This window comes from Aquarana catesbeiana, linkage group LG05 (genome assembly GCF_042186555.1).
Source record: "Aquarana catesbeiana isolate 2022-GZ linkage group LG05, ASM4218655v1, whole genome shotgun sequence".
NCBI classification, from domain to species: Eukaryota; Metazoa; Chordata; class Amphibia; order Anura; family Ranidae; genus Aquarana; species Aquarana catesbeiana.
This window is the reverse complement of record NC_133328.1, coordinates 44,961,284-44,988,980: the sequence shown is the minus strand read 5'-3', so window position 1 is coordinate 44,988,980 and position 27,697 is coordinate 44,961,284. Positions and strand designations below refer to the sequence as shown.

At 46.7% G+C, this 27,697-nt stretch overlaps 1 protein-coding gene across 2 annotated transcripts in view; it reads left to right on the top strand.

Moving 5' to 3' along the window:
- LOC141144213 (uncharacterized) overlaps positions 1-27,697 on the top strand; it is a 731,403-nt gene that overhangs the window by 57,582 nt on the left and 646,124 nt on the right. For both annotated transcript variants that reach the window (XM_073629665.1, XM_073629666.1), the window contains exon 7: positions 8,908-9,009. In XM_073629665.1, the coding sequence (XP_073485766.1) occupies positions 8,908-9,009 (102 nt within the window). The remainder of the gene's footprint in view (positions 1-8,907; positions 9,010-27,697) is intronic.

The window sequence follows — 27,697 nt, the reverse complement described above, 5'->3', positions numbered from 1 at the left end:
CAATTATCTTGGGCAAAGGAAGAAAAACAGCGCAAATATTGTTCAAGGGTCTGGTTTGTTCTTTCTGTTTGCCCATTAGTCTGGGGGTGATAAGCCGATGAAAATGAGAGTTCAATGTCCAAGGTTTTACACAAAGCCCTCCAGAATCGAGAGGTAAATTGTACCCCTCGATCTGAAACGATATTAACTGGTACCCCATGGAGCCTGATGACCTCTTTAATGAATGCTTGTGCTGTTTCTGTAGCTGAAGGGGTGCCCTTCATTGGGACAAAGTGCGCCATCTTCGACAACCGGTCCACTATGACAAAGATTGAAGTGAAGCCCCCGGCCGGGGGTAGTTCTACAATAAAATCTATAGAGAGCATTTTCCAGGGTCTATCTGGGACAGGCAAGGGTTTTAGTAGACCCCATGCCTTTGTTTTGTGCCCTTTGTTCCTAAGGCAGGTGGTACAGGACTCTACAAACTCTTTACAATCTTTGCGCAGCTGAGGCCACCAGAAGGTGCGCTGAACCAAATCAGTGGTCTTAGCCACACCGAAATGCCCAGCCAGCGCATGATCGTGACAAAGCTCTAGTACTGGAACTCGTAGTGTTTCAGGTATAAAGATCCTACTCTCATGCCACAATAACCCATCTTTAACCTGGAGCTCTGTCTTAATGGAAGATTCCATTCCTGCGGAGGCCTGTTTAATCTGGGAAAGCAGGTTTCCCTGAAGTAGAAGAAAATTCCCCGGAGACAAAATGGTGTCTGGAGGGGAAATCTCTTGAGGTTTGTGAAACATCCTAGACAGGGCGTCAGGTTTGGTATTCTTGGAACCAGGACGGTAATTGACATGGAAGGAGAACCTGGAGAAAAAGAGAGCCCACCTGGCCTGACATGGTTTCAACCTTTTTGCAGACCTCAAATACTCCAGGTTCTTATGATCTGTAAAGATTAAGACTGGATGAGCGGCACCCTCCAACAGATAGCGCCACTCCTCCAATGCCGACTTGATTGCCAACAACTCTGTCACCTACATCATAATTTCTCTCTGCCGTGGATAATTTACGAGAAAAGAAGGCCACAGGATGCAGCAGGGCCTTGGTTCCCTGTCTTTGGGATAATACTGCTCCTACAGCAATTTCAGATGCATCCACTTCTAGAATAAAAGGCAGAGAGGAATCTGGATGCTTTAGTACAGAGGCGGAGGTAAAAAGGCCCTTGAGAGTCTCAAAAGCCTTTTGAGCCTCGGCCGACCAATGGAAGCGAGTACCCTGTTTGGTTAGCTGTGTGATGGGTGCAATGATGGCTGAGAACCCCTTAATAAATTTGCGGTAAAAATTAGCGAATCCAACGAATCGCTGGATTCCTTTCTTATCTGTCGGGACTGGCCAATCTAGAACAGCCGTGACCTTCTGGGGGTCCATTTTAATGCCCTTACTGGAAATGACTAACCCTAAAAATGGAATACTTTCCTGTTCGAATTCACACTTTTCAGCCTTTGCATATAGACCGTGTTGTCGAAGTCGGCCCAATACACTTCTGACGTGCCTGCGATGGGATTCAAGGGAACAAGAGAAAATCAATATGTCGTCTAAATAGACGATGACAAACAGGTCTAGAAAGTCACGTAACACATCATTAATAAAGTATTGAAATGTGGCAGGGCATTGCACAGGCCAAAAGGCATCACGAGGTACTCAAAATGTCCATAACGGGTACGAAAAGCGGTCTTCCATTCGTCTCCATCCCTAATACGAACTAAATTGTAGGCCCCACGGAGATCAAGTTTGGTGAATATGGTAGCCGTCCCCAGTCTCTGAAACAGCTCTGGTACTAAGGGTACCGATTCTTCACAGTAATTTTGTTTAGTGCACGGTAATCCACACACGGCCTGAGGGTTTTATCTTTTTTCTGCACGAAAAAGATGCCTGCACCTGCGGGGGACGTGGATGGACGAATGAAGCCTCTTTTAAGGTTTTCGTCAATGTATTCCTTCAATGCCCCTTGCTCCACCTCAGTTAGGGGAAATATTCTTCCAAAAGGAATTTCAGCACCAGGAAGTAACTCAATGGGACAGTCATAGGCCCGGTGAGGGGGTAACACCTCTGCCCTCTGTTTACTAAATACGTCCAGGAAATCATGATAGGCAGAAGGGAATGGATTGATGTAAACTAGGATCTGTATCTAGGCATAACAGAGTAGGGTTCTCCTGGGTGTTCTGGGTTCTGCAGAACTGTTGGCAGTAAGGAGAGGGAAAGGTCACCTCACCCGTGATCCAATTTATGTCCGGATTATGGGCCTGTAACCATGGCATGCCGAGAATGATAGGGAACAGGGGGGAAGCGATAATGTCCAGGCGTAGCTGTTCCTGATGGACGTTGGAAATGAAGACGGGTATTGGCATAGTCTCTTGGGTGACAGGTCCAGACTTGATAGCAGTCCCATCAGCTAGATGGATAGAAAGTCCATGGGCTTTAGGTGACAAAGGTATTTGGTGTTGGATGGCAAAACGAGAATCCATGAAACAGCTGCAGGCTCCTGAGTCAATAATGGCGGTGATTTGTAGATCCCTCCCTGGAAGCTGTAGCAGAAGAGGAAGAGCCAGGTGAGTGGTATTTTTAACCAGAGATGTCACATGGTCAGTAGATAGGGATAAACACTTACGGAGTTTAAGGGGACAGTTCCTGACGTAGTGCCTGGGTTCCCCACAATACAGGCACAAGTTATTTGCTCGACGACGTTGTCGTTCCTCTGGGGTGAGTGAAGGGCGCAGGACTCCTAATTGCATTGGTTCAGGTAAGTTAAGCGTGGAGGTAGGTGGTATTGATGATGGGTGATGAGGAACTTTAGGGGTAACCCAAGTTGGACGAGAAGACCCCATAGCTCTCTCAGACCTGCGCTCTCGTAGGCGTCGATCTGGATGGCTAGATCGATTAAAGCATTTAAAGTCTGTGGTGTACCCACCCTGGCCAGTTCATCCTTCAGAGGATCAGAAAGTCCCAACCGAAATTGATAACGGAGAGCCGCATCGTTCCAATTAGTATCCGCACTCCACTTCTTGAATTCAGCCACATAGTCCTCTGCTGCTCTGCGACCCTGTTGAAGGGTGTGCAGAGCCGCCTCTGCAGTTACAGATAGCTGGAGGTCATCATATAACTGACCTAGTGCGTCAAAGAAGGTGGAGAGGTTGGTCAGAGATATGTCCTTTTGCTCTAAGAGACGATGGGCCCAGGTTTGGGGGTCACCAGAGAGTAGAGAAATTACGTAGCCCACCTTTGTAGCCTCCAGGGAAAAGGTACGTGGCTGAAGAGCAAAAAATAGTTCGCAGGAGTTGCGGAAGGCTCTGAACTTATGACGATTTCCGAAGAAACGTTCAGGTGTGGGAACCTTAGGTTCCGGAGGGAGCATCACCACCGTTGAGGAAGGCCCAACTGAAGGAGCAGGAGCAGAAGAAGCTCCCTGGGCCCCAATGGGGTTAGACAGGGTTAACACTTGTTCCTCCAGTCTAGTGTATCCTTGCTGTAGATTTTTGACTGCTTCAGTCAATCCTGCCAGGTGTGCACAGAGTTCCTCCATGGGAGACGTTCCCTGCTCAGGCTCAGACATGGCTGTCTGCTACTGTCACGTACCTGGTAGGTTGTGAGCCTGAAGTGCAGGAAAAGACCTCCCTTACAGCTCCCACTCCCGTTCCCCTGGAATGGAGACAGAGGGCCAGGAGTGAAGAGTGGTATGGGTGCCTGGCAGGATCAACAGTTGCTGAAAGTCCAGTAGTGGTGGCACCCTCTGGAGTCAGGAATCTGAGGAGTAGACTGAGGACAGAGACTGGAATGCAGGACTGGAACAACAGCAGAAGATAGCCTGGAACGCTGGACTGGAACCAGGAACAACAGCAGGTAATAGCCGACTGGAAGCTGGACTGGAACAACAGCAGAAGGTAGCCTAGAACGCTGGACTGGAACCAGGAACAACAGCAGGCAATAGCAGACTGGAAGCTGGACTGGAACAACAGCAGAAGGTAGCCTGGAACGCTGGACTGGAACACAGCAGAAGGTAGCCTGGAACGCTGGACTGGAACACAGCAGAGGGTAGCCTGGAACGCTGGACTGGAACCAGGAACAACAGCAGAAGGTAGCCTGGAACGCTGGACTGGAACCAGGAACAACAGCAGGTAATAGCAGACTGGAAGCTGGACCGGAACAACAGCAGAAGGTAGCCTGGAACGCTGGACTGGAACACAGCAGAAGGTAGCCTGGAACGCTGGACTGGAACACAGCAGAGGGTAGCCTGGAACGCTGGACTGGAACCAGGAACAACAGCAGGCAATAGCAGACTGGAAGCTGGACTGGAACCAGGAACAACAGCAGGTAATAGCAGACTGGAAGCTGGTGCACACAGTGGAGGGTCAACAAGCTGGTGGTCAGTAACGGTCAGACAGCAGAGGTACCAGGGGTAATGCAGAGGGATGGTCAGGCAAGCCAAGAGGGTCTGGTGCAGGCAGATAGCAGGATCGTCAAACAGGAAGCCGGGTCAGATAACAGGATACACAGATCAGATCAGGTAACACTCACAGAACGCTGTAGAGCAGACAGCAGGGATGGAGTATGACAGGCAGGTTTAAATAGCCCGCCTGAAACCAGCGGGAGTGCGCGCGCGTGCCCGTGCGTGACCGCACCCGTGAACGCGCGCGCATGCGCAATGGGACCTGTGGCCGAGTTCCCATGCGCCTGGGACGCCGGTTACTGGCAGGATCTTCATGACACAGATTAAAACAGGCTTGGCTGCCAGCGGAGCCTAAACATTTTTCCTTCTCTAACAAAAACCTAAGCTATTCTAGCACACTAGGCTCCAACTAAGGCTATGTGCACACAGGGCGAACTCCATCAAGTGGATCTGCATGCTCAACGGGAGATCTCTCTGCTAAACCCCATTGAGCAGGCGAAGGACAGGTCCCTGTCCAATCCGCTATGCAGAGCGGACACAGCCCACTTTTCTCTGTGGGGTGGTCTGATGGAAATAGACTGCCTGCCCATCTTTATCCGACTGTCATCCGATCCAATCTGCCTGATGGATAGGAAACGGATCCCCATCTGCCTATTTTTAGTGGACCGGATCAGATGCTGGCGGGTATCAGCGTCCGCTAACATCCTCCACTGCATAGAGAACAATGGGTGGTCTGATTGGGTCCACCTGAAAAACAGACAGGTGGACCTGATCGGTCTGCTGGTGTGAAAGGGGCATAAGGCTTCATTCATACATTCTTAATTAGCTGTGGTGCTGCTAGTAGAAACCAGTGGCCAGGATCCCAGGTGTTCCAATCAGCAGTGGCTGCTCAAGTCAATGACAGGCTGGAATGAACCGTATCTCCAGATCCAGAAGTTACCTGCAGTAAAGGGACAGAAGTTCGACCCTGGGCTCAGACAGATTACATCCAGGACTGAACATCTGTCACTAACCACAGATATCTGGATGGGTGTATACATGCTTACATCTGCGGACACTCTCGGCTTCCCTAACGCTGATCTCCAGGATGGATTTTATTGTGTAATTACATTGGATCAGCTTGGACCAATGTAAGCATACATATGTCATACCTGTGGGATCCCTATAGAAGATTGAAATCACTATAGTAGTCTCCACTACTACAGTGATCTTCGCTGTCTTCTGGGTCCCCTGCTGCTTAGTGAGCACACTGGCTTGCTTGCTTGGCACAGTCGCCATTTACAGATTGCCTTGCGTTTTTCTCAATGAATGCAAAACGTTGTTTGATTGGGCTAGGTGGAGACTGTGATGTCACCACCCACATCTTCACCTCATCCAATCACAAATCATCTTGCATTCATTGGGGAAAAATGCAAAGTGTTCTGTGAATGGCAAATGTGCCTTTCAAAAGACTTTCGAAAGTCCAATGGGCACAGTAGCCTCTGCTACTGCAGTGATTGCGGCTGTTTTCTGGTTCCTGTGCCGAGCAGCTGCCCTGCTGCCTAGTCATCACAGGGGGTCTCCTACTCGGCGCAGGACCCAGAAAATAGCCACAATCACTGTAGTAGCAGAGACTACTGTGCCCATGGGACTTTTGAAAGTTACGCCAAAAAAGTTAATACACTTCACATAAATTATACAACGTTTTTGCCATGTACAAGTTAAACGTTTTTAAAGCGGAGTTCCACCCAAAAGTGGAACTTCTACTTATCTGATTCCTCACCCTCTTCGGTGCCACATTTGGCACCTTTCACGGGGGAGGCGGGTACCTGTTTTTGATAGGTACCCTTCCCCACTTCCAGCGGATGCCGCCACAGTGGAGTCCATTAGAAGTTTGACCCCCCACCGCCGGGCCATTCAGAAAGTGCAGTGCGCTTCGCGCATGCACAGTAGGGACCCAGCTGTGAAGCCACAAAGCTTCAGTGCCGGGTTCGCGTACCGGCAATGGCGGCAGCAGCACCCAACAGCCAATGGAAATATTGACTGGGGTGCCGACATCGCTGGATTCCAGGATAGGTAAGTGTCCTAATATTAAAAGTCAGCAGCTACAGTATGTGTTTTTGGAGGGGTGGGGGGAACTCCGCTTTAACTTGAATATGGAAAAAACTTTGTATAGTTTATATGAAGCAGTATTAACTTTTTTGGTTTAACTTTCAAAAGTCCCATGGGTACAGTCTTTTTCTGCTAATTTGTGGTAATAATAGGGACTGAGTCCCGCCAACATCTTTGCTCTTTTGGCCTCTTTTGGTGTAACAGAGGCTACTAGCGTGATTTCCAGCTTCCACAGGGTTCCCACAGGTATGGACCGATGTAACTATGAAATACAAACCATACCACTGGAATTTTGTTTTAAGCCTGTCATTGAGTTGTAAGGGCTGAGCGGCCGCCATTGATCGGAGCACCTGGTTACCTTGCCATACCATGGCTGACATGTGAATGAGGCCTTTGTGAGTTGGCCTATCTAAGTGGGCAAGTGTGCCCAGGAAGGAGAACTCTGAACATTCAGATTCTTGGATGACAAGTCTTTAATCCTCTTTGCTGATCTTGAAACTTTTTTTATGCTGCGACTGTTATCAGCAAGTGCCTGAGAAATGTTTGTATTTAGGAATGCGTAGTATGTGATTCATCACTGGTCTTAGGTGGATGATCAGAGCCGTCGTGGTGGAACCGCTGTATCCCGCTGCCGCTTGTTTAATGGGGAACATAAGAGGAAAGTATCAGCAAATGGTCTCATTTCATCTTAAGGAGAGAGGCAAATGAGCAGAGCGATGCAGTTATCAGACTGACAGTGTGTGAAAGTCAAATATATGTGTTTTATTAGGATTGTATATCAGGGAATTTACGCTCGTAGGCGGAGGCTGCTTTACGACGCCGGTTTATTTATTATTCCCTGTTTATTGCACAGAACTGCGGTTTTAGCAAGTGTAAATGTCTAATGTCATTAATCTTCTCATACATTATGCAGTCTGATGACATAAAAAAGTTGTTTAAGGTCTCTAGTGCTCCTTTTCCTTTTAATGTTTGTCCTGAGTCTCCTGTGTGAAAGTGTCTGAAGAAAGAACTGCTCTTGATTCCTTATAACGACCAATCCAATTCTCCCTAAACACTAACTGGGTGACATTTAGTTTTGCTAAAGCTCTGTGTATCCTTTACAATTGCCATTTTTTCTATAAAATGCTTTCACTTTTTAAACCTTTTTTGAGCATCTCTTTGCTGCTGATTTCCTCCGGTATTATTATTTAGCCCCATCCTATCTATATGCACTTGCCCCACATCAGCTACACCTTCGGCTTCACAGTCATGGAAATGGTGGACCATGACTGGGCAATGTGTGTGAGCACATGTCCATGCAGTAGAGGCTACCGCCATAGCTTCTAGTGATGGCCTTAACTCAGTCTATAGCTCCTAGTAACGGCTGTACTTTTATAGCCACTAGTGATGGCCCTATCTCTGTACCTCTTAGTGATGGCCCTGCTGATATAACTTCTATAGCTCCTAGTAACAGCTCTAAATCTATAGCTCCTAGAGATGGTCATATTTCTATAGCTCATAGAGATGGCCCTATCTCTGTAGCGACTAGTGGTGGCCCTACTTTTTTAGCTCCTAGTAATGGCCCTATCTCTATAGCGCCTAGAGATGGCCCTACCTCTATAGCTCCTGGTTAAAGCCCTACATCTATAGCTCCTGGTGATGGCCCTACCTCTATAGCTCCTAGCGATGGTACTACCTTTATAGCTCTGAGTAATGGTCCTACCTCTATAGCTCCCAATGATGGCCCTATTTCTATAGTTTCTAGTGATGGCCCTACTTGTATAGCTTCTAGTGATGTCCCTAACTCTGTTTGTTTATTCTGCCACCAGTCCACAGTTTTTTTGTTTTTGTTTTTTTTCCATGTCCCATCTCGAGAACTTTAATTTTTTTGTCCCAGAGACTCAGCAAGTGAGAGGATATCTCAAAGTGAGAGAACCTCTCACTTGCTGAGTCTCTGGGACTTAGTTGTCATCAAAACAGATTTCCATATTGGAAGATTTCCCCTCGATTCCGGTTCTTGTGACCATTCCAAAATGTTGAATTTCTCGTCACTTTTTGTGCCAGAGATAATGGTCACCAAGACAAACAATAGAGGGTGAATCCTCCCAGCAGTGACATGGTCAGTGAAAACTTCTGACCTTTTTCTTCTCTATCCAAGACTAAGAAAAAACTTTACACATATTTCAGGCTAACATGTTGCAGAAATTCACAGATTATGCCCTGTTGATTTCAATCAGAGAGGAATATAGAATTTTCAGATCAAAGTATTCTGTACCTTATGAAATAGCTCCACTGGGGTTAGGGCTATCCCATCCTTATGGTTTCTGCTCATAAAACATGTATGTGTCTACTGACTTTCCAATATCTTTATCTTACTCAGTTCATTAATTTAATATCTTTGCTTTTGATTGCAGGAAGGTAAAGAATATTTGTTGAAAAGCCTGGCATCATGGCTGCCAAGCATGCAGAAGAAGGAAGAACAGGAGGATGGGGCAAGTCAGCTGGAAACGTCAGAGGTAAAGGAGTCACAATAGACCATAAATGTTTGCTTTAAAGAAAACCTGTGCTTTGCCTATGCAGGGCAGCTGGGAAGGGTGGTCCTTACTGCTGTGCTGAATGGTGATCTCATAATCACGGGTGAGTGCTCTCCAGTGCAGTAATACTCTGAGCCCCGTCGGTGTGATTATGATGCCCTTTGGGGCGTAAATAACCGATGACCAGCCTGTGCGATAAATGAAAGGATCCAAAAAAAAAAAAAAGTTTTCACTGGAAGCTTGCTGACGCTACAAAGTGATCGCTCCATCTTTACATTAAACCTATAACCAAAAAACAGTGCAGGGCTATGCTATTATAAATCTACAATTATTTTTCAACAGATATCATAAAATATATAGTGCATGACCTATCAATGCATACAATAAACGTGCAACATTCATACATACACAAACGTGAAAAAAATCGCACAAAACACTGTGATGAAATACCCAATAATAGTGAATAAGTCCCAGTCCAATAATGTCACAAGTGGGCTTCTTCTCTACATTTCACGCTCAAAGGTATTCACTAATCACACCAGTGCAACTCCAAACTGCTCACCTCTACAAGCTGAATTCTAGAAATTTACAAATTGACCTTTAGGGTGTGTCTATGACAGCCTTGCAGTGAGTTGAATGACCCTGGGTGTCATTTAACCAATCTGAAGACTGGCGGCTTCTAGTGGCCAAAATAAATTACTGCAGGACACAGCTATGAAATGACTCTTTTCAGGTCTTTTCACCTCCCGGCCCTTTAAAGGTTTATGACGCCGGGAGGCTGGGCTGGGCTTAAGAGCACGTTACCGCCTTGATTGAATATCATGGCAGTCGCGTGATCCGAAAATCTCGGTTATGCCCAGTACACACCATCAGAAAATCGTACGAAAAATACCGCTTTCGAAGCGAATGTATGATAATCTGATCGTTAGTACAGAGCTTTCTAGAGCCGATCAGAACTGTTCATTCGATATTATTTGATCGGACATGCACGGAATTTTTTTTCGTATGATGCCAGATCATACGATTTTCTTTTAATCAGTACTGTTGTCGTTCGAAAATGCAATACAGATGCATTACAACATCACTTCCGAATTTTTATACTGTTGTATGAGAAATTTCGTGACTTTAGTAGACTCATCAGATTCGATCTGAGATTAGCATGCAAAAAAAAAAACAGACAATCTCATCGTGTGTACTGGCCATTAGGCAACTGTATCGGGAGCGCGCATCATACACGCTCTTGGCAGAGCTGTTTGGGCAGCAATTCACGCAAATAAGCGGCCCCTCTGTGCCAAGCACCAGGCGCTGAGAGGCCGCATATCTGTGTGCGGCCGGCGCCAAGGGGGTTAACACTTGTGTGAGCTGCTTTTTTTTTTGCACATTTGTACATGAATTTTTAAGACTTTAGTGATTTTGTTTTAGCCAATGGAAAGTTGGTTACTAAGAGGAAGAGTGGCAGAGGAGAAATTTGTGCTAAAAGTCTGTGTTATCAGGCACTCCCATTAAAGTTTAGGGGCCAAAAATGGGCCCCTTTGCCCCATTTACTTTTTTCCAGCTTTGAGTGACAAACTTCAAGCAACACAATGCTCAGGTGTGAACGAGAACCATTGAACATATCCTAGATTGATGATCTTTTGGTTACCATTTTATATTGTTTTGTTTAACCACCTTCAAATAGACATGTCCGATACCCTGTTTACCCAATGAGGTTGTCAAGCATATCCGCACAAGCAATTCAGATAAATACACCATAAATAGACAAATACGCCCCCTTTATTACAAAAGAATCACAATCTTAAAATATGGGGTTTACATAGCTCCAGATAGTAAAAACAAATGATTATCTTTGTTCTGGATACATTCACCAGTCAGCCATAACATTATGAACACCCAGCATAACCCATCGAGGCATGGACTCCACTAGACCTCTGAAGGTATGCTGTGGCATCTGGCATTAACCTGTCAGTAGCAGATCCTTTAAAGCTAAATTTCAGGAATTCAGCAAAAAGTGCATGCCACCTCCAGGACTTATCTCTATTACTTCTATGTTAATTTATTTTTATTTATTAAGAGTACTTGTATAGCGCCGTCAATTTATGCTGCGCTTTACACATATATTGTACATTCACATCAGTCCCTGCCCTCAAGGAGCTTACAATCTAAGGTCCCCAACTCACCTTCATACATACACATACTAGAGCCAATTAACCTACCAGAATCTCTTTGTAGAGTGGGAGGAAACCCACGCAGGCACGGGGAGAACATGCAAACTCCAGGCAGGTATTGTGTTATAGGTGTCACTTGCGCAAAGTGTCAAAAGGCAAATACAAATTAAGATAAAAATATTAAATAAAAAGACCAGAATGTGGGTGAAGGGTAAAAAAAAACAAAAATTACCCGGTGCGAGGATGCTGCACCATTAATGGTTAAATCTACCCAAGTGCCAAACTCTACTGGTGTTTGCTTTGCTTTCTAATAAATTTCAGGTGCATCAATTCATATAACATATGCAAAACTCATCAGTATATAGAAAAAAACAAGCTAAATCCAGTCCATAAATGCAAAGGTAAGTATGTACAGTGCCTTGCAAAAGTATTCACCCCCTTGGCTTTTTACCTATTTTGTTACATTACAGCCTTTAGTTCAATGTTTTTTTTAATCTGAATTATATGTGATGGATCAGAACACAATAGTCTAAGTTGGTGAAGTAAAATTAGAAAAATATATACATCAAACCATTTTTCAGAAATAAAAAACTGATAATTGGCATGTGCGTATGTATTCACCCCCTTTGTTATGAAGCCCATAAAAAGCTCTGATGCAACCAATTACCTTTAGAAGTCACATATTAGTGAAATGATGTCCACCTGTATGCAATCTAAGTGTCACATGATCTGTCATTACATATACACACCTTTTTTGAAAGGCCCCAGAGGCTGCAACACCTAAGCAAGAGGCACCACTAACCAAACACTGCCATGAAGACCAAGGAACTCTCCAAACAAGAAAAGGACAATGTTGTTGAAAAGTACAAGTCAGGGTTAGGTTATAAAAAAAATATCCAAATCTTTAATGATCCCTAGGAGCACCATCAAATCTATCATAAACAAATGGAAAGCACATGGCACAACAGCAAAACCTGCCCAAGAGACAGCCGCACACCAAAACTCACGGACCGGGCAAGGAGGGCATTAATCAGAGAGGCAGCACAGAGACCTAAGGTAACCCTGGAGGAGCTGCAGAGTTCCACAGCAGAGACTGGAGTATCTGTACATAGGACGACAATAAGCCGTACGCTCCATAGAGTTGGGCTTTATGGCACATTGGCCAGAAGAAAGCCATTACTTTCAGCAAAAGACAAAATGGCAGGTTTTGAGTTTGCGAAAAGGCATGTGGGAGACTCCCAAAATGTATGGAGGAAGGTGCTCTGGTCTGATGAGACTAAAATTGAACTTTTTGGCCATCAAAGAAAATGCTATGTCTGGCGCAAACCCAACACATCACATCACCCAAAGAACACCATCCCCACTGTGAAACATGGTGGTGGCAGCATCATGCTGTGAGGATGTTTTTCAGCAGTCTGGACTGGAAAACTGGTCAGAGTTGAGGGAAAGATGGATGGTGCTAAATACAGGGATATTCTTGAGCAGAACCTGTACCACTCTGTATATGATTTGAGGCTAGGATGGAGGTTTACCTTCCAGCAGGACAATGACCCCAAACACACTGCTATACACCCACTTTTTTAGATATTTTTATTATATGCACTCTTTCTCATGAGAGACATATCATTGTGTTTTTAGGTCGCACAGCCCCCAAACTGACATTTTTGGTAGGCCTTTGCGACTAATATACATCATTAGCGCTACACATCTGTTCACAATTAGTCTCATTGTTGTGTTGGCTGCTCAAATTTGAGATTGGCACAGTATTTTATACCTTTTTCTTCTTATCATGTAAATGTGTTGGAATGGCCTAATCAAAGCCCAGACCTCAATCCAATAGAAAATCTGTGGTCAGACATAAAGATTGCTGTTCACAAGCGCAAACCATCCAGCTTGAAGGAGCTGGAGCAGTTTTGCAAGGAGGAATGGGCAAAAATCCCAGTGGTAAGATGTGGCAAGCTCGTAGAGACTTATCCAAAGCAACTTGGAGCTGTGATAGACACAAAAGGTGGCTCTACAAAGTATTGACTTTAGGGGGGTTAATAGTTATGCACATTGACTTTTTCTGTTATTTTCTCCTATTTGTTGTTTGCTTCACAATAAAAATAAAATCTTCAAAGTTGTGGGCATGTTCTGTAAATTAAATGATGCAAATCCTCAAACAGTACATGTTAATTCCAGGTTGTGAAGCAACAAAACACGAAAAATGTCAAGGGGGGGTGAATACTTTTGCAAGGCACTGTAGCCAGTGAAAGTAGTGCATAAAAGTTAATAAAAAATGGTGCATAAAAAGTTCATCAAGTATGAAAACAAAACTTGCTCCGTGCTTGTGTAAAATCACTGCAAGACATGTAGCCTCCTGATGACGTCTTGATGACGAAATGCATAGGGGCGGGCTTACAGGTCACGTTGAACGTCACTACCATCAAGTGAAATGCATGTTGGCTCCAAGGATTGTTAACAGCGACGCATACAGATTGTACAGCTGGCAGATCATTCCTACTGCCGGGACACGGCACTACAATATGTATTGTATAGCATAATTTTAATAAACGGTATTACGCTATGTCTGTTTTGTGATTGCTTCTCTTCTATGATTTGGACCACATGAGAGGAACCCCATGGCATCAGGTGGACACACATTCATATAAGCCTTGTTGACCCACCTTTGCATAAGCCCAGGGGGACCATACCTGTAAGTGAGTGCGCACCCTGGTGGGAGCCTGCATGTTTGGTCTTGTAGTGCTTTTGCATAAGTACGGAGCACTTTTAGTTTTGGTACTTGGTGAACTTTCCATTTTTGATGAGCTTTTATGCACTTTCACTGGCTACATACTTACCTTTGCATTTATGGACTGGATTTAGTTAGTTTTTTTTTTCCTATATACTGGTGAGCTTTGCGTATGTTATATGAATTGATGCACATGTTGATATATGTACAATTCATTGATACGGCTCACCAGCACTTAATTGTATATAATAGACATTTATTAGGAAGCACAGCAAACACCAGTAGAGTCCAGGCAGGTAGTGCCGTGGTTGGGTTTTGAGCCACTGACCCTAGTGGTGCTAGGCAGAGGCGCTAAGCTTTTAGCCACTGTGCTGCCCCATACGTGACAGGTTTATTACACTCCTGCAGGATTCACTCTGACTGTGAGAGGAAAGAAGCGCACAGAGCAGCTATACCCACCCCTCCCTTCTGCTGCCCATTCACAGAAGCCTTTGTATATTGTGAACGAGTTCACATAGTACAAAGACTTCTGTGATTGGGCAGAAGGGGAGGAAGGGAAGGCATAGCACTTCCAGCAATTCTGCTTTTGAAGGAGCTGAGACCACAGGGAGCAGTGGGGCGCCACTGAAGTTATCTTCCAGAAGCACAATAAACCTGCCAGATTATAGTAGAGATACTGTAAGTCTAAGAGGTGACAAGGCATATCATTGGACTTGACTCATGGTATGCCTGCAGTTTTTACAGAGAAGCTGAATTCCTGGAGTTTTTGTGAGGTGAGGCAAATTGTGAGGTGGGGCCTCCATTGATCAGACTTGTTTTTCCAGCACATCCCACTGATGTTTGATTGAATTTAGATCTGGAGAATTCGGAGGCCAAGTTAACACCTCAAACTCTGTTTTCCTCTGTAGTGGGGGTGTCAGGGGCTGTAGAGGGGGTGTCAGGGGCTGTAGTGGGGGTATCAGGGGCTGTATTGGGGGTGTCAGGGGCCGTAGTGGGGGTGTCAGGGGCCATAGTGGGGGTGTCAGGGGCCGTAGTGGGGGTATCTGGGCCTATAGTGGAGGGCCATGGGCTGTAGTGGGAGAGTCATGGGCTGTAGAGGGGGTCGGGGGCTGTAGTGGGGGTGTCAGGGTCTGTAGTGGGGGTATCAGGGCTTATATTGGAGGGCCATGGGCTGTGGAGGGGGGTCAGGGGCTGTAGTGGGGTTATCAGGGCCTATAGTGGAGAGCCATGGGCTGTAGTGGGAGTGTCAGAGACTGTAGTGGGAGTGTCAGAGACTGTAGTGGGAGTGTCAGAGGCTGTAGTGGGGGTGTCAGAGGCTGTAGTGGGGGTGTCGGTGACTGTAGTGGGGGTGTCAGGGGCTCTAGTGGGGGTATCGGGGCCTATAGTGGAGGGCCATGGGCTGTAGTGGGAGTGTCAGGGGCTGTAGAGGGGGTCAGGGGCTGTATTGGGAGTGTCGGGGGCTGTAGTGGGGGTGTCAGGGGCTGTAGTGGGGGTATTAGGGCTTATATTGGAGGGCCATGGGCTGTGGAGGGGTATCGGGGCCTATAGTGGAGGGCCATGGGCTGTATTGGGAGTGTCGGGGGCTGTAGTGGGGGTATCAGGGCTTATATTGGAGGGCCATGGGCTGTGGAGGGGGGTCAGGGGCTGTAGCGGGGGTATCAGGGCTTATATTGGAGGGCCATGGGCTGTGGAGGGGGGTCAGGGGCTGTAGCGGGGGTATCAGGGCCTATAGTGGAGAGCCATGGGCTGTAGTGGGAGTGTCAGAGACTGTAGTGGGAGTGTCAGTGGCTGTAGTGGGGGTGTCAGGGGCTGTAGAGGGGTGTCAGGGGCTGTAGTGGGGGTATCAGCCTATAGTAAAGGGCCATGGGCTGTATTGGGGGGGGGTCATGGAGTGAAGTTTATAATACTGTACAGTAATCCACTTAGGTTTAGGCAGCAACTCTGGGCTGGCTTGTTTGAACTTTGCCTCTTCACTTGCGGCCTCTTCACTTGCGGCCTCTTCACTGGCGACAACTTCAGGCAGCAGCTCCGCCCCTTTTCAGGCCATACTGTGGCTGTGTGGCGCGGGGATGTCTGTACTTGCGAGTGTACGTAAAGTGAGTGTACTTAAAGCGGGGTACTCCTGTATCTAGTACAAAATTATATTAGGTACTGTTACTTATTGGATATAATGGGAATATTGATGTTGATTATTGAAGCTCATGGGAAGACGTGCTTCAAAACTTGTGTGAATGGGGTTTAACAGCCAAAGCAATTTTTCTTTTTTCTTTTGGGCATCTCATTTTTTATATAGTTCTTTTGCTAAAACTGGAGTCCTGTTTTAAATTGCTCTGATTCACCATCAAATTCCAGTACTGAAGCAGTAAAAATCCGCAGTGATTTGTTCTTTTTTTTTTTCTTCCCCTTCCTTGCTGTGAGACAAACCAAAGATCCATAATCACTTTGTTCTATGATGATGACCAAAAAAAAAAAATCCAACATATTATTTGTGTTCCTTGCGATGCAAAGGGTTAATTCCTTTCCTTTGGTAAGCAGCGTTTGAAGTATTTGTCCTGTCTGTGTAGTGGACCGAAATTCACAGCAGTTGCAGCAAATTGAACAAGTATCTCCACAGGAAATGATTGCTGCACAAATAATGAGTTGTCAGCAAACGCTGGGCCTTTGTGTGAATTATGATTGGCTCTCGGCGTCCGCCGCATACAGGCTGCTCCTGAAGATGTGAGTAGGAGACGGGATGAAGCCGGAGCCACTACAATAAAAGTGTAATCCAGATATAACATAAATATTGTGTTACTGATAAATGTCAGTGATCAATTTCCTGCAGGACGTTGTTTTAACGGAGCAATAAACCCGGAATGCAGGATGACGTATATAAATATAAAAATGATACTGGCATTGGATGGGGTATAAGAGAAAGTTTCATGACTACAGATGTTCGGTAGGAAGTTGCGATTTGTAGAATGATCTTTTCCTCCTCTGCTTCTTAACCACTTGATTTTCGGAAGATTTACCCCCCCCCCCGGCCACTTTTTGCGCCTTGGTACTGCGTTACTTTAACTGACAATTGCACGGTCGTGCGACATTGTACCCGAATACAATTTTTGTCCTTTTTTCCCACAAATAGAGCTTTCTTTTGATGGTATGTAATCACCTCTGCGGTTTTTATTTTTTGCACTATGAACAAAAAAATTTACAATTTTGAAAAAAAAAAACAATTTTTTACTTTCTGCTATAAAATATATCCAATACATTTTTTAAAATCAAATTTAAAAAATTGAAATCGAAACACAGGATCAAAAGCTTCCCCGCTGACAGAACAACAGGCAGACTGTCATTCCGCTTGTGTCCGCCAGACCTGCTGATTGGCTCTCGCTATGTCCAATCACAGCAGGAGCGGGTTGTCGGCGGCGCGCGCGCCTCCCAGACCCAGAAGTGTTAAATCATATACTAGGTACGTGATCTGGCACAGAGCGGCCGCCCCGCCGCAGGAAAAAGTACATGGGGCGGTCGCTAAGTGGTTAAAGTGGTATTCAAGTCATTTCTTTACCTAAATCAGATAAAAATAACATCCCAATTTTTGGGTTGACATCAGAACACTTAGGCCTCTTTCACACTGGGGCAGTGGGGGGCGTCGGCAGTAAAACAGCGCTATATTTAGCGCTGTTTTACCATCGTTTTTGCGGCTGTATTCGGCCGCTAGCGGTGCGGTTTTAACCCCCGCTGGCGGCCGAAAAAGGGTTAAAACCGCTCGTACAGCGCGGCTTTGATTTCAATGGGCAGGAGCGGTTTAGGAGCGGTGAACACACCGCTCCTTCACCGCTCCAAAGATGCGGCTCGCAGGACTTTTTTTACCGTCCTGGCAGCGCACCGCTTCAGTGTGAAAGCCCTCGGGCTTTCACACTGAACAAACAGCGGAGGCTGTTTAGGGGCGGTTTGCAGGCGGTATTTTTAGCGCAATAACGCCTGCAAACCGCCCCAGTGTGAAAGGGGCCTAATAGAGGGGAAATTATCCAATGGGGACACTAGTGACACACCAGGATTTCCTTGCTTTAGAGGGGTTCCCTCTCACTTCCTGTTTTGGCTATAGGACAGGAAGTAAAGGATATCTCCCCAATGGGACACAAATGGCAAAAAAGTTTTAAGTTTTGCCTTCAGTTACACTTTTTAAGGTAGATATGAAGTTGGCATACATAAAATTACTTAGGCATATAAAAAAAAATGTTGATTTTAATACCTCTTAAAACTGAAATGGACAGAAAACCGTAAACAAAAAAAAAATCTTCTTACGCCATTTACAGAGTTCTTTATATAATCACACAAGGTTATTGGAATTATTGTAAAGTTTCAATCCCATCTTTGGGAAATTTCTTCCTGCTCCAAACACCCTGACCCCCTTCCCACTCCCTACCCGCAATGACCTGAGAGGACCTCCACCATTGGACAGCCAGTAGTTGTCATTATTGTTGTTGATATTAATCATTTTATTACAATGATCTTGTATAGTGCCAACAATTCCTGCATTGCTTTACATATACACTATATTACCAAAAGTTTTGGGACACCTGCCTTTACACGCACATGAACTTTAATGACATTCCAGTCTTAGTCCGTAGGGTACAATATTGAGTTGGCCCACCCTTTGCAGCTATAACAGCTTCAACTCTTCTGGGAAGGCTGTCCACAAGGTTTAGGAGTGTGTCTATGCAGAGGCGTAACTAGAATTTTCAGGGCGCCGATGCAAGAAACCATGAAGGGCCCCCCTGACCCCCGGACAGGGCTCTTTTCTCCGAGCCCGATGGCGGAACACCAGGGCCCGGTCGCAAGTGGGTGGCTGCATGTAAAGGAATCGATTGCCCTCCCTCCCACAGGCATTCAGGGGCTGCAGGAGGAAAATGGAGAGATGAGTTCCTCTATGTCGGTGTTTCTCAATCTTTTTCCAGTCAGGGCACCCTTGAAGTGGCTGCACTGCAACCACCCTGCAACTGTGTGCATTGCATGCAGTTGCAGCATAGTGATGATGCATTTAAGGGGTTAAAACAGTCAGTCAGGAGGCAACATATTTCCTCTTTACCGGCTGTCAAATGCCGCATTCTTTTGCTGGTACTATGAACAAGCAAAAAACATACATACATACACCAGTGACAGATGGTGCTCAAAATTTTTTGGGGGGCGCAAGCAAACTGAAAAATTCTTTAGAAAAAATGCATCAGTTGCAGCCTCACTGTGCCCATCAAACGCAGCCACTGTGCCCATCACACGCAGCCACTGTGCCCATCAATCTCCACCACTGTGCCCTCAAAAGCAGTCACTGTGCCCATCAAACGCAGCCACTGTGCCCATCAATTGCCACCCCTGTGCCCTCAAAAGCAGTCACTGTGCCTATCAAGGCGCCCGGCATCCAAAAAGGGACCAGGCATCTGAATAGGGGGGGCAGTGGCGGCCATAGATAGATTCACGCTATGCATGAATCTATCTATTTGTGATAGAGGGGTGCCTGGAGAGAGGGGGCGGCACCCATGCGCCCCTATGGGCGCACCGCCACTGAATTATAAACACATACACATACATACACACACATATATGCACACACACATGCACATATACATACATGCACATACACACACACACACACATACATACATGCACATACATATAAACACACATACAGTAGATAAAAAACAGCAGGCCTTTACCTTAGTTCTTCCTGCCGGGTACTGCACTGTAGGGGGAGACAAAGAGCACAGCACACACACTGCTTTCACTTTGTAATCAATGTGACCAGCTCCCTGCACAGTGCCGAATACAGTTCGGCTTAGGATTGGGGAGCTTGTCTCCGCTCCTCCTATCAAAGTACTGTATACAGGGGGCCCTCAAGGGCCCACTGCAGCAAGGGGCCCGGTCGCCATGGCAACCTCTGCGACCCCTATAATTCCGCCACTGTGTCTATGGGAATATTTGACCATTCTTCCAGAAGCGCATTTGTGAAGTCCGGCACTGATGTTAGATGAGAAGGCCTGGCTCGCAGTCTCCGCTCTAATTCATCCCAAAGGTGTTCTGTCAGGTTGAGGTCAGGACTCTGTGCAGGCCAGTCAAGTTCCTCCACCCCAAACTCACTCATCCATGTCTTTATGGACCTTGCTTTGTGCACTGGTCCAAATCATTTGGAGGGGGGATTATGGTGTGGGTATGTTTTTCAGAGGTTGGGCTTGGCCTCTTAGTTCCAGTGAAGGGAACTCTTATGGCGTCAGCATACCAAGACATTTTGGACAACTTCATGCTCCCAACTTTGTGGGAACAGTTTGGGGATGGCCTCTTCCTGTTCCAACATGACTGCGCACAAAGTAAGGTCCATAAAGACATGAATGAGTGAGTTTAGGGTAGAGAAACTTGACTGGCCTGCACAGAGTCCTGACCTCAACCCGATAGAACACCATTGGGATGAATTAGAGCGGAGACTGCAAGCCAGGCCTTCTCCTCCAACATCAGTGCCTGACCTCACAAATGCGCTTCTGGAAGAATGGTCAAACATTCCCATATGTAAACACTGACTTATTTTTTTTTGTTATCTCAGCTCTCTTTGTAAAGAGGACCTGTCATGCCCTATTCCTATTACACACTCCTAAACCTTGTGGACGGCCTTCCCAGAAGAGTTGAAGCTGTTATAGCTGCAAAGGGTGGGCCAACCCAATATTGAACCCTACGGACTAAGACTGGGATGGCATTAACGTTCATGTGCGTGTAAAGACAAGTACGGCCCCCCTCTTCATCCTGCCTCCTTCCCATACCATTAAAGTTCATGAAAAAGGCAGGCGTCCCAATACTTTTGACAATATAGTGTGTATGTATATTTTTTTCTTCCCTTTTTATTGGCTGAACTAGAAGGACTTTTGTCTTTTTTTTTCCAACCAGACTAACGATGTAACAATATAAGTATATGAAAAAAAAAAAGCCCGCTGCGTGCCGCCATACTCCATTCCGACATCTCTGTGCCCGCCGTTGTCTTTGCATTTCATCTCCTCCCTCTGTCTTGTGTCAAAGACCTCATTCTGGCCGGATAAATAAGGGCAGTGCGAGGGGAAGCTGTGAGCCTTGAATCCGGTAAAGCGGCGGCCTAATAAGAGGACATGGTGGTCATTAGCCGGAGCGTATTTCTCTTCTGTGGTCGCTAGGTTATCTGCGCTCCCATACCGGCCTCCTACACTCCTTTCCCTTTGGAGGCCGCTGAGCCGAACAAAGAGACTTTGTCTTCGGCTTGACAGTACATCTATCCCAACGCTAATGATTCCTCTGCCTTTCTTCCCGCTTTTATCATCCTTTTATTCTTCTGCGGGAGGATTTGTGGTCAGATGTACGGTGCGCCAGCTTTTCTTTGCTCATAATTATTTGGCGCTTCCTCCCAACATGCCGTGTTTATCTCGTCTTGTTCTTGTTTGCCGAGATCACAAAAGACAGGAGCTGACAAATATCGCTAGTGCGGGCGAGGCCAGAGGTCCCCGCCATCATTTAACCGTCCATTTATGTTTTCTAGAGGTAGATGTAAGGCTCCAAAGAAAAAGCTAAATACATGGATGAAATACGTGTATGGGAGCTTAAGGATTTGTATTGGTGTCCATCCAGTCCTGAGATTTACACTGTCTGGCACACAGGGCACGAGACCTGATTTTTCTCTGTTGCAGAAAATTTCTTCCTCACCCCCATGTATAAATAAGAAAATAACCTTCATTTTTGTTACGTAAAGCAGTATTAAAGAGGAAGTAAACCCCAATGGTTTTTACTTCCTCTTTTGCTCCCTGCAAGGCCTGCAAATTAAAAGCATTATATGATACTTACCTGCAAACGAAGCCCGCGCTGTCCCTTGTGCAGGCCGCGTCCATCTTTACCCCTCTTCCTTCCGGGGCCACGGATTCTGGCTCTGTGACTGGCCGGAGCCGCGTGACGTCACTCCCGTGCATGCGCGCTGGAGCCGTCAGTCACGGCACACGCTGAGGGAAGAAACGGCACGGTGGTCCGTTTCTTCACAGCACGTGCGCCGATAACAACATCGGTGTACTACAAGTGAAATATCTCCTAAACGGCACACGTTTAGGAGATATTTCCACTACCTATAGGTAAGCCTTATTCTAGGCTTATCTATAGATAAAAGTAAGACAAAAGGGTTTACAACCACTTTAAACCAAACAACAAAAATGTAATGCAATCACTAGATGTGGTGGCTGCATTCGTTTTTTTTTTAGCCTTTTTCCCCCCTCTGTTTTCACGTGGTGATCTGACCAGTAACACACCTCCTTTATTAAAGTGCCCCCACTCTGTATGAAGGAGCTCAGGGGGCACCATTAGACAGCAGCATTGTCAGTCTGGGGGGAGGGGAGTGTTAGATGTACTAGTAGATTTAAATACACACAAATTGAAACCAAACATCAGCTAATACTTTATAAGCAGTTACAGCAAAAACATTTTTTTTATCCCTTTTGAGATACAGGTTTTACATGTTGGATTGAATTGGAGAGTGCAAAATCTGGTGCAGCTCTGTGTAGAAACCAATCAGCTTCTGAGTTTTAGGTTCCGTTCTTGTATATGCGAATTGGCTGCATGCTCTGATAAGGGTCTGGTTTTGGGGGAGACCCCATGCCATTTAAAAAAAAAAAAAATTAGCTGTGGGGGTTCCCGTCAAAATCCATACAAGACCCGCAAGGGCCCGATATGGGTTGGGGTGGGGGGCCCCATGCTTTTTATTGCAAGTAATGTTTTTTCTTACATTCAGATGTCAGTAGGGAACCCCGCTGATAGCTGATGAGTCCTCCAAGGACGTGGCGGCTGGCTTCCCGGCCCACTCCTTAAGAACCAGATAATGTTAACCCCTTCACGCTGACCATGCGACCGGGTGATGTCATCCGGAGGCCCGCCCCTTATTACATCACCACCCGGGGCATGATGGGCGGTGACCCCGCCCCATGCCAATATAAATAATGGCACCCGGCGCACCCAGCATTAGAGTGGGAGAGAGCATCGAGTCAACATCGGAAGAAGAACAGTGGGAGAAGGCAGCGGAGAAGACCAGGCAAAAGAGTAAGTAAAAGAGCAAGAAGACAGCGGAGGAGACCCGGCAGAAGACAGTGGACAGAGGGAGAAGAACCGGAGAGGGGAGAAGAACCAACAGAGGCAGAAGACGTCAGCGGAGGACACAGAAGAGCCCGTGAGGGGAGAACAGATCGGAAAAGATGCCGGAGCTGCCTAATAAATTACTTTAAAAACATGTGTAATGTGTTTTATTTTTGACACTTTTTTTTGGTGAATGGGTAGGGGTACAATGTACCCCATACTCACTCATATAGGTTGGGGGGCCGGGATCTGGGGGCCCCCAGATTCCGACAACCAACGGCCAGGGTTGTTGGGAAGAGGCCCTTGTCTTCGTTAACACGGGGACAAGGTGCTTCGGGGCCCCAAAGCACCTACCCCCCCATGTTGAGGGCATGTGGCCTGGTACGGTTGGGGGGGGCTCGCTCGTCCCCACCCCCTTTGCTGACCTGCCAAGCTGTGTGCTCGGATAAGGGTCTGTGAAAATCAATGTTTCCCTATGGGAGCTGTCCTAACTGGTCCGACACAAGTCGGTCCGAGTTTGAAAATGCTCCCTGTACTACTTTCTGTACTACTACTGTCCGACTTAGATCCTACTTCAGCCCATTGACTGTCATTGAAGTCGGATCGCCGTCTCGCATGATCCGACTTTGGCATGCGACTTGTGCTCAAATTTTAAATAAAAAACCGGCATGGGTTCCCCCTCCAAGAGCATACCAGGCCGTTGGGTCTGGAATGGATTTTAAGGGGAACCCGTACGCCGAAAAAACGGTCCCCCTCCAAATCCATACCAGACCCTTATTCGAGCATGCAGTCTGGCCGGTCAGGAATGGGGGTGGGGACGAGCGAGCGCCCCTCCTGGACCGCACCAGGCCGCATGCCCTCAACATAGGGGGTGGGTGCTTTGGGGCAGGGGGGCACCCTGCGGCCCCCCCACCCCAAAACACCTTGTCCCCATGTTGATGAGGACAAGGGCCTCTTCCCGACAACCCTGGCCGTTGGTTGTCGGGGTCTGCGGACGGGGGGCTTATCAGAATCCGGGAGCCCCCTTTAATAAGGGGGCCCCCAGATCCCGCCCCCCACCCTATGTGAATGAGTATGGGGAACATCGTACCCCTACCCATTTACCTAGGGAAAAAAGTGTCAATAAAAAAACACACTTCACAGGTTTTTAAAATAATTTATTAGGCAGCTCCGGGGGTCTTCTTCCGACTTCGGGGGTCTCTTCGTTCTTCTTCGCGGTCTCTTCCTTCTCCGCGCTCTCCGGCCTCTGCTCCGTGCTCTCCGGTTCTTCTCCCGCTCTCCGGTATCTTCTGCCGTGCTCCTCCGCTATCTTCTGCTCTTTTGCCAGCGATGGCCCGGTCTTATCCGCTGTCTTCTTCCCTCTTCTCTTTTTCTGAAGTTGACACAACGCTCTCTCCCACTGTAATGCCGTATGCGCGGTCCACAATGACTTATATAGGGATGGGGTGTGGTCACTGGGTGATGTCACCCGGTGACCCCGCCCCTTATTACGTCACAGTCCCATCATGCCTCAGTACTGTGACGTATTAAGGGGCGGGGTCACCGGGTGACATCACCCAGTAACCACGCCCCATCCCTATTTAAGTCATTGCGGACCGCGCATACGGCATTACAGTGGGAGAGTGCGTCGTGTCAACATCAGAAGAGAAGAGGGAAGAAGATGGCGGAGAAGACCGGGCCATCGCTAGCAAAAGAGCCGGCAAAAGAGCAGAAGATAGCGGAGGAGCCCGGCAGAAGATACCGTAGAGCGCAGAGAAGAAGCCGGAGAGCGCGGAGAAGAAGGAAGAGACCCCCGGAGCTGCCTAATAAATTACTTTAAAAACCTGTCGTGTGTTATTTTTATTGACACTTTTTTCCCTAGGTGAATGGGTAGGGGTACGATGTACCCCATACTTATTCACATAGGGTGGGGGGCCGGGATCTGGGGGCTCCCGGATTCTGATAAGCCCCCCGCCCGCAGACCCCGACAACCAATGGCCAGGGTTGTCGGGAAGAGGCCCTTGTCCTCATCAACATGGGGACAAGGTGCTTTGGGGTGGGGGGCGCCCCCCTGCCCCAAAGCACCCACCCCCCCATGTTGAGGGCATGCGGCCTGGTGCGGTTTAGGAGGGGGGGGTGCTCACTCGTCCCCACCCCTTTTCCTAACTGGCCAGGCTGCGTGCTCGGATAAAGGTCTGGTATGGATTTGGGGGTAGACCCCCCACGCCGTTTTTTCAGCATAGGGGGTTCCCCTTAAGATCCATACCAGATCCAAGGGCCTGGTATGCTCTTGGAGGGGGAACCCATGCCGTTTTTTTATTTAAAATTTGGCGTGGAGTTCCCCCTCAAGATTCATATCAAACACAGTGCCTGGTATTGGCGGGGATCCAAGTCGGATCCCCGTTCATTGAAAGTCGGACGTATGTCAGCTTTAAGTCGCGGGGCAAAGTCGGATCCAAAGTAGGACGGCTGTCATGTCGCATCAGTGTGAACCCGGCTTTAAGACAGTGATCCGACTTTGATCCGACTTCAGTGATATTCAATAGGCTGATGTAGGACCAAAGTCTGATTAAAGTAGTGCAGGGAGCATTTTCAAAATTGAACCGACTTGTGTCGGACCAGTTAAGATGGCTCCCATAGGGAAACATTGATTTTCACTCATTATGCGACATGAGCTCCCAATGTCGGAGCGTTTGTCGTACCAGTGTGAACCCGACCTTATTGGCAAAGAAGAAGCTTACAACTAATGACATCCAGGAGTCAAAATGGCGGTGCACAAAGAGATGTTTTAGCATGTGGCCAAATTGAAACCAAGGTCAGTCGAGTACACACTTTGTTAACCAATACTAAACCCTGATGAAGGGGAATCCTTTAAACCCCTGAAACATGTTGGCATATCTGGATACCAGAGTCTCACAGCGGAGTTCCGCCCAAAAATGGAACTTCCACTTATTTGATTCTTCCTCCCCTCCGGTGCTACATTTGACACGTTTCAGGGGGAAGCGGGTACGTTTTTGTGACAGGTACCCTGTCCCCACTTCCGTCAGACCTCACTGCGGCGAGGTACGTCACAAGCTTGGCCTCCTCCTCCTCCCTCCTACTTCCCTTGCTGCTGGGCCAGTAACATGCATGCACAGCAGTGACCCGGCCGTGAAGCCACATGGCTTACCAGCAATGGCAGCGGCAGCACCCGACAGCTGATGGAAACATCGGCTGGGGTGCCGACGTTGCTGGATTCCAGGACAGGTAAGTGTCCTAATATTAAAAGTCAGCAGCTGCAGTATGTGTAGCTGCTGACTTTAAATTTTTGGAGGGGGAGGCTGGTATACCACTTTAAAAAATCTATACATTCTGCATTTTTATAGCGACCCGCATCTGATGGAGTGAATTGCCATTTTTACTGCTGACCATCATCACTGAATAAAAACATTTTGGGACCCTTTGGGGATATTTCACTTACATTCAGGAAGTGAATGAAATCATTCCAAGGGAGGCAGTCTTCTATTAGTGCTCGTTCACAGGAACGCTTTAAGTTTTAAAGTGAGGCAACATGCTTTAAATGTGTTTGTCGCATGTGGTGTAATTTATTCTGAATGGCAATTACACCACATTCAACCAGTCTTAGTCCGTAGGGTTCAATATTGAGTTGGCCCACCCTTTACAGCTTTAACAGCTTCAACTCTTCTGGTAAGGCTGTCCAAAAGGTTTAGGAGTGTATCTATGGGAATGTTTGACCATTCTTCCAGAAGCAGATTTGTGAGGCCAGGCATTGATGTTGGACGAGAAGCTATTATAGCTGCAAAACTTCATGTGCGTGTAAAGGCAGGCGTCCCAATACTTTTTGTAATATAGTGTATGTTGTAGCACACAGTGTGGCAACATACTAATGTGCTTTGCCCTGTCAAAAATTGTGCATGCACAATTTCTGGCACCAAACCTGCAACACGTAAGGCGCATTGGGTGCCATTCAGACTAAATTACACCACATTCAACCAACACATTTAACGTGTGTTGCCAAGCATTTTAGTAATATTCATGGTGATGCTCACGTTACAATAGTATGAATGGTTCCTACGACTGTTGTAACCAGAACAAGCATCCCCATTGAAGGATTGTCCCTCTATCCCGGCTCTGGTGACAACTCAAAGGTTTGTTTTTCTCATTATTGTCAATTGCATGGACAGTGGTCATTGGGACAAACAGATAACAAATTTCTTATGTAAAGAGTCGCACTAGCAATAGTAATTAGACATACTAAAAAATAGAAAATAAAAACTTGAACATAAATGTGCATAAATAGTCCCAAAAGACTATCATAGAAAGGGAGTTCCAAATAAGCGATACAGGAAAATTGAAGCTTGTGCTCGCAGACACTGCCATACATTAATCCCAATCAGAATTGCACGCAGTCAACATATAATCCCCTGTGAAGCTGACCACTAGAGACACCGCCGCCTTGAAATGAATGCCTGCTTACCAGCAGTAGTGAACCTCTTTTTTAACAAAAGGCCAGTAACACTTTTGGCTGATTACCCTACTAGGGCCTTTAAACAGTGTTCCTGCAGACTCTCAATAGGCCATAGAAGGATTCAACCAAATGGAGTGTCCATGATGTCAGGCTCAAAAACAAATATTGCTCCACATAGTATAAAATCCAATGATAATTTATTTTAGAATAGTGAAAATACACTCGCAT